At 44.4% G+C, this 7,500-nt stretch overlaps 2 protein-coding genes across 2 annotated transcripts in view; one reads left to right on the top strand and one right to left on the bottom strand.

Annotated features, from left to right (window-relative positions):
- LOC143276318 (uncharacterized) overlaps nt 1-7,500 on the top strand; it is a 492,860-nt gene that overhangs the window by 199,678 nt on the left and 285,682 nt on the right. The gene's annotated exons all lie outside the window — the stretch shown is intronic.
- Nucleotides 1-7,500, bottom strand: part of LOC143276054 (pappalysin-1-like) — a 68,715-nt gene that overhangs the window by 38,361 nt on the left and 22,854 nt on the right. The window contains exons 10-11 of the mRNA XM_076580440.1: nt 7,160-7,298; nt 6,018-6,168 (exon numbers count right to left, since the gene is read on the bottom strand). Of these exons, the coding sequence (XP_076436555.1) occupies nt 6,018-6,168; nt 7,160-7,298 (290 nt within the window). The remainder of the gene's footprint in view (nt 1-6,017; nt 6,169-7,159; nt 7,299-7,500) is intronic.

Below are 7,500 nucleotides of genomic sequence, written 5' to 3' on the forward strand. Positions count from 1 at the left end.
AAAAAAAAAAAAAAAAAAGTCCTAACCAGATTCGAATTAAGTCCCCTAGCGTTAATTACAGAGTAATTTCCCTTTTTTTTACTATCTGCACCAAAACGCTTGCAAAATAAATAAAACTTCCATGCTTAGCAAAAGAAGTTCCTGTTTGAACAAAAAAATGATAATAATGACTCCTCTTGTTGTTGTGTCAGAATAAGAGGTCAGAGTGCCAAGTTTAGAGAATACAAATATATATAACAGTAAATGCAGTTTGCATATAATTAGGCTTCTTTTTATTTATTTTTATGTGCCCATCCCAAAGGTGCAATATTGTTTTAAACAAGATGATTGGAAAGAACTGAATTTTTCCTATTTTTATGCCTAATTTGGTGTCAACTGACAAAGTATTTGCAGAGAAAATGTCAATGTTAAAGTTTACCACGGACACACACACACACAGACAACCGAACACCGGGTTAAAACATAGACTCACTTTGTTTACACAAGTGAGTCAAAAATGTGTGAAGAAAGCAAAACTACACAACACAATGCAATGCAATGCAACGCAATGCAATATAATGCAATGAAGTGCAGAGCAGTGCAGTACATTATAGTACAGTACAACTCAATTCAATCGACTTTTTGTAGACTGAGAAAACAAGGGGACGTTAATGGTCGAAATACAGACCCGTTTAATCCTACTTCGATTATGTCCCTTAGATCGTTGTCCAAATTGAGAATGTCGCGGCAAAGCTTTTTTTCTTTCCCACCCGTCAACGGTTTTTTTGGGGTTTTTTTGTTTTGTTTGTTTGTTTGTTTGTTTTGTTGTTGTTGTTGTTGTTGCTGTTTGTTTTTTGGTTTGGTTTTGTTTGTTTGTTTGGGTTTTTTATGCGTTTTTTTTTTTTTTTTTTTCCTTCTTACATGTCTCAACGCTGCGACACAAACACTATGTTTTCGGCATCTCTCAATCTCTCTGTCTCGGCTCCCCCCTCCCTCCCCCTCCTTTTAAACGTTACCCTGACATCTGCAGGATAGAAGGTGAAGGGCGCGCTTTGTGTGTGTGTGTGTGTGTGTGTGTGTGTGTGTGTGTGTTCGTTCTTTAGTTTAACGTCTTTTCACTGTAAGTGATATTAGACGAGGGAAGGAAAAAAATCGAGTGGGAGGAGGGGAAGGGTGGGGGGGGGGGGGATTACTGTGTACGCATACGAGTAAGTGAAAGTGTGTGTGTGTGTGTGTGTGTGTGTGTGTGTGTGTGTAAATTATTGATTTAAGTCTTGTTTAAAAAGTAAACAAAAAATCATGACAATATAACATATTTCTAATGAAAAACTAACAACTATAACAGCGAACCAACTGGACTAAATTATTTAACAAGGAGTTGAAAAAGTCATAATTTCACACACACTGAAATTGTGTGTGTCAGTGTGTGTGTGTGTGTGTGTGTGTGTGTGTGTGTGTGTGTGTGTGTGTGTGTGTGTGTGTGTGCAGTGTCACGCACGTGTCAGTGTCAGTGTCAGTGCGTTGGGTTAAGCTGCTGGTCGGGCATGATCTGCTTGGCAGATGTACTGTTGCGTATAATATGGATTTGTCCGAACGCAGTGACGCCTCATTGAGTAACTGTACTGAACTGAACGCCTTGCTTTGTTTGCAATCGATGAAACATGAAGATTCCTGATCTGATCACCAATCCGCCCACGCGCATTGAGGTTTTCCCCCCTTCACGATTATGGAGTTCAACAATTGACTTGCGTGAGATGCCAGCTTCTGCATTCATGAATATAAATGCAGACGGTCTGGCCAGAAATAGGCTTCGTCATTCATTCACATGGAGAGCAAGGAAATCAGTTTTGATTGGTTGCTTTCGACAGCGGAAGACGGCCATGATGCTATTATTAGCTTATAACGTCATTGCGGTGCCACACCATCAATTCAGAACAATACTAAATGTCCGATTCCTAATCCGGACAGTTCATGTGACAGTAGCTGGACTGCAAAAAAACAGATCCCAGCAGCGCTAATTTAGCTTAGCATTAAAGTGTAATAGCCTATTTTAGTGTCCTAAAAGAAGAGACCTATTTAAACGGCATTTTTTTTAAAAGTGATATTACTGTTTGAAGATGTTTTTATCCATGTCAGTCCATGATGTAGCAAATATGGATTTGTCCAAACGAAGTGACGCCTCCTTGGGTTAGTGTGTGTGTGTAGTCACATTCTGGTGTGTGTATGTAACATAGATGTAATGTTTTATGTTAACAAAAGCGTTTTTGTAAAGCACCTAGAGCAGATTTCTAGATAGTGTGCTAAAAAAGTATCCATTATTATTATAGTCTAACTGAACTGAACTGCACTGTATCTTGAGGTCAATCTTTTCCTTTTTGGTAGATCTATTTACGTTTTTCATTTTGTAAACGCCTAGCGCTTGACTCTTAAGATTAGGCGAACAGTAAATACTGATACTACTACTACCATCACTGCTACTACTACTACTATTACTACTATCAGCACCACCACCACAACCAACAACAACAACAATAATAATGATCATAATGATAACAATGATAATAATAATAATAATGTTTCTTTCAAGCAATTTTCTTCAAATTTTCAGTTATGAAACACATACAAAAATACATTTTAACAACTAAAGTAATCTAAACGAATATGGTGGAAAGAAGAAGAAGAATAAGAAGATTGATTGATTGATTGATTGATTGAATCTTTAATGGGTAAAGAATTAGGCACATTAAAGGCCTTTTTACAATTCTACTCATTTAACCACACACACACACACACACACACACACACAAAGAGAATAAAGAAATAAAATGAAAGAAGATAAAACAATAACGACGGCTGAGAACAGTACCTGGAACAACAAAGCAACGAAATGAACAACTGCTATTTTATCACGTACATATGTGCACACACACACACACACACACACACACACACACACACACACACACACATATATATATATATGGACGGGCTTGAGGTTGAGCGAAACAATCAGGAGGTCAGAAAACCGAGAGGATTGGAGGATGCTGGTTGCCAGATCACCTGTGGCGCCCCAACGGTCCACAAGACTACGGGATAGGTGAAGAAGGTGAAGGTGATATATACATATATATATATATGTACATACATTTACGTACATATGTGCCAACTCACTTCAGTTCAGTTAGTTACTCAAGGAGGCGCAACTGCGTTTGGGCAAAACCATATACGCTACATCATGGACTGACATGGATCAAAACGTCTTCAAGAAGAAGAAGAGGAGGAAACAAAAAAGTATGGCGACTGGTTAATGTCAAAATGAATTTTTGAAGGGGAAAATTCTACTACTATTACTACTACTACTACTACTAATAATAATAATAATAATGCCCCTGCGACTTCAACGCAGCTGTGACTGAAACAGCCCAAACAACTCTTGGAAAACAACGCATCAAAAAGAAGCCCTGGGTCACGGACGACATCCTACAGCTGTGTGACAAACGTAGAGACCTGAAAAAGAAAAAGAATGAAGAAGAAGGGGCAAAACAGTACAAAGCAGTTAACACCGAAATCAAGAGAAGCATGAAGAAGGCAAGGGAGAATTGGATTGAAGGAAAATGCCAGGACATAGAGGAAAACCTGACAAGAAACAACAGCAAGAAAGCCTACCAAGTTGTGAAAGAACTTACCAACACAAGGCAAGGTAGAACTATGTCCAACATCCAGACCAAGGATGGAAAATGTCTAACAGAAGAACAAGACATCCTAAAGCGATGGACAGAATACTGCTCAGAGCTATACAACATACAGACCACAGGTGATCCAGCAATACTGAATGTCCCACCAGCCACTGATAACAGTAATCACCCCATACTCCGTGAAGAAATAGAGGCAGCAATAGCATCGCTGAAAAAAGGGAAATCGGCAGGAGTGGACAACATCCCATCAGAACTGGTCCAAGCAGGGGGTGAAGTTATGATAGATGTGCTACTGAAAATCTGCAACAAGATCTGGCAAACAGGGGAATGGCCCACACCGTGGACACAATCACTGATCATCACCCTTCCCAAAAAGGGCAATCTCCAGCAGTGTCAAAACTACCGCACCATCAGCCTGATTAGTCATCCCAGCAAAGTCATGTTGAAAATCCTGCTTAACAGACTGAAACCACAAGCAGAAAACATCATTGCTGAAGAACAGGCAGGTTTCAGACCAGGAAGGAGCACAACTGAACAAATCTTCAACTTGAGGTTGCTATGTGAGAGGTACCATCAACACCAACAAGACCTCTACCATGTCTTCATTGATTTTAAGAAGGCATTTGACAGGGTCTGGCATGCAGCTTTGTGGGCTACCATGAATCTGTACAACATCAACACCAACCTGATCAGACTGATACAGCACCTCTATGACAAAGCCACCAGCGCCGTCTACCTCAACAATAGCATCGGGGACTGGTTCAGAACCACAGTCGGAGTGAGACAAGGCTGTCTACTCTCCCCAACACTCTTCAACATCTTCTTAGAAAGAATAATGACTGACGCACTGGAAGAGCATGTAGGAACAGTCAGCATAGGCGGCAGAACAATCACAAACCTACGTTTTGCCGACGACATTGATGGACTGGCTGGAAAAGAAGAAGAACTGGCAAGCCTGGTCAAACATCTAGACAAAGCCTCCACATCGTATGGAATGCAAATCAGTGCGGAGAAAACCAAACTGATGACTAACAACACCAACGGCATCAGCATTGACATCAAAGTCAACGACGAAAAGCTTAAAACAGTCCACAGCTTCAAATATCTGGGAGCAATCGTGTCAGATGAAGGATCTAAACCAGAAGTTCTCTCGAGAATTGCCCAAACAACAACGGCACTCAACAAGCTGAACACCATCTGGAACAACAAAAACATCGCTCTCAGCTCAAAAATCAGACTGATGCGTTCCCTGGTTATATCAATATTGCTCTACGCCTGCGAGACTTGGACCCTGACTGCAGACATCGAGAGAAGAATCCAAGCTGTCGAGATGAGATGCTTTCGTAGACTACTTGGCATCTCCTACAGAGACCACATCACTAACACGGAAGTGAAGAACAGAATCCAGCAAAGTATTGGACCCTACGAAGACCTTCTGTCCATAGTGAAAAAACGCAAACTTAGATGGTATGGACACATCTCCCGATCATCTGGTCTTGCCAAAACGTTCCTGCAAGGCACCGTACAAGGAGGCAGAAGGAGAGGACGGCAGAAGAAGAGATGGGAAGACAACATCCGGGGGTGGACAGGCTTGACGCTCGGTGACGCCCTGAGGAAATCAGAAAACCGTGAAGAGTGGAGAGGAGTGGTGGCCAGGTCAGCAGCGGTGCCCCAACGGTCTGAACCCAGACTACGGGAGAGGTGAAAGGTGAAGGAATAATGCCCCAAACCTTGTGCAGATGTTTGGTGGGGTTGAAGGTGAAAGCATATGACTTATTTCAAAGGCGTAAATATCGCTACTGTTGCTGCTGCTGCTGCTACCACCACCACCACCACCATCACCACTACTACTACTACTAGTATTACTAGTACTACTACTACAACTACCACCACGATCACCACCACCACCACCACTACTACTACTACCACCACCAACAACAACAACACTATTACCACTACTACAACAACCACCACCATCACCACTACTACTACTCCCACCACCACTACTACTACTACTACTACCACCACCACCATCACCACTACTACTACTACTACTACAACTACCACCACCACCACCACTGCCACCACCTTCACCAACGCCACTACTACTACTACTACTGCTTCTGCTGCTACTAAACTGATTGACTGATTGATATGGATACTTATATAGCGCCTATCCCCGCTCGGAGACCAAGCTCCAAGCGCTTTCTTTACAAAAACGGGGTCTACCAAGGTAGAGCCGACTGACGGCTGCCACTGGGGCGCTCATCGTTCGTTTCCTGTTGTCATTCAATCAGATTAATCAATTCACTGGATACACACTCAGACAACCCACCCACCCACCTTCTGCAAACGCTTGGTGTGGTTGAGGGTGAGGGTGAAGGGCATATCACACAGCGCGGGCACCGCCTTCACCACCGACGCCGTCCCGTCCTCAAAGACCAGCTTCAGACGCCGTATGCCGTCAGCGTTCCACGTCACCCACAGCGTCAGCCTGCGTGCATGCCGTCATCACCCCCCAAAACAAAACCCGGACAAATGACGTCACGCGTACGTCCCCCTTTTCATGACGTAGCAGTGTGTATGTATGTATGTATGTACATGCACAGGAAGTGTATTTGTAGCAGTGTGTGTGTGTGTGTGTGGCAGTGTGTGTGTGTGTGTGTGTGTGTGTGTGTGTGTGTGTGTGTTTTCTTTGTTTCCTTCCTTTGTTTCCCACAACACCCCCACCCCTGTACTCTTTTTAAAAAAATTTATTTTAAATCTGAGAGGTGTTTTGAGAGTGTGGAAGTGATTGAGGAAGAGAAAAGTACTGATACAGGTATGGAGAAAGAGAGAGAGAGAGAGAGAGAGAGAGAGAGAGAGAGAGAGAGAGAGAGAAATTCATTCATTCACTCAGTTATCTGTCAGTCACACACATACACACAAATGGACACACGCACGCACGCACACACACACACACACACACACACACACACAGTCTACACTGACGTGTGAGCGAAGACGGGCACACACTCACATACCTCCCCAACCCCCCAACCCCCACCCCCACACACTCCCCCTACCCCCAATCACCCCCAACACTGCCCGCCACCACAACCCCCCTCACACCCCCCCCCACCCACCCCAAACACACACACTGTCTTCACTAACGTGTGAGCGAAGACGGGCACCCCCCCCCACACACACACACACACACTCCCCCTACCCCTATCACCCCCCCCAATACTACCACCCCTCCTCCCCTGCCCAAACACACACACTGTCTACACTGACGTGTGAGCGAAAACGGGCACACACACACACACACACACACACACACACACACACACACACACACCTACCCACACTCCACACCCCTTCTACCCGCCAATCACCCCCGCCCCCTTCCCTTCCCTCTCCCTCCCCCCCAACACACACACACACACACACACACACACACACACACACACACACACACACACACACACAGTGTCTACACTGACGTGTGAGCGAAGACGGGCACGTGCAGCAGGAGGTCCAGGCGGCAGGGGTTGCTCTTGTTGCACACGGGCAGGTCAGGGTACACCACCTCGGGCAGCCACGCCCTCGTGCTCGGCACGCACGGCTCCGCGTCCGGGGGACCTGCAGTTCACACACACACACACACACACACACACACACACACACACACACACACACACACACACACACACACACACACACACACACACATGCGCTTGTGCACGCAGACACAACACAATACTCACACAGATACACACACAGATACACACATACACACACAGACGCACACAGATACACACACACACACACACACACACACACA

The sequence above is a fragment of the Babylonia areolata genome, chromosome 31 (assembly GCF_041734735.1).
Source record: "Babylonia areolata isolate BAREFJ2019XMU chromosome 31, ASM4173473v1, whole genome shotgun sequence".
Classification (NCBI taxonomy): domain Eukaryota; kingdom Metazoa; phylum Mollusca; class Gastropoda; order Neogastropoda; family Buccinidae; genus Babylonia; species Babylonia areolata.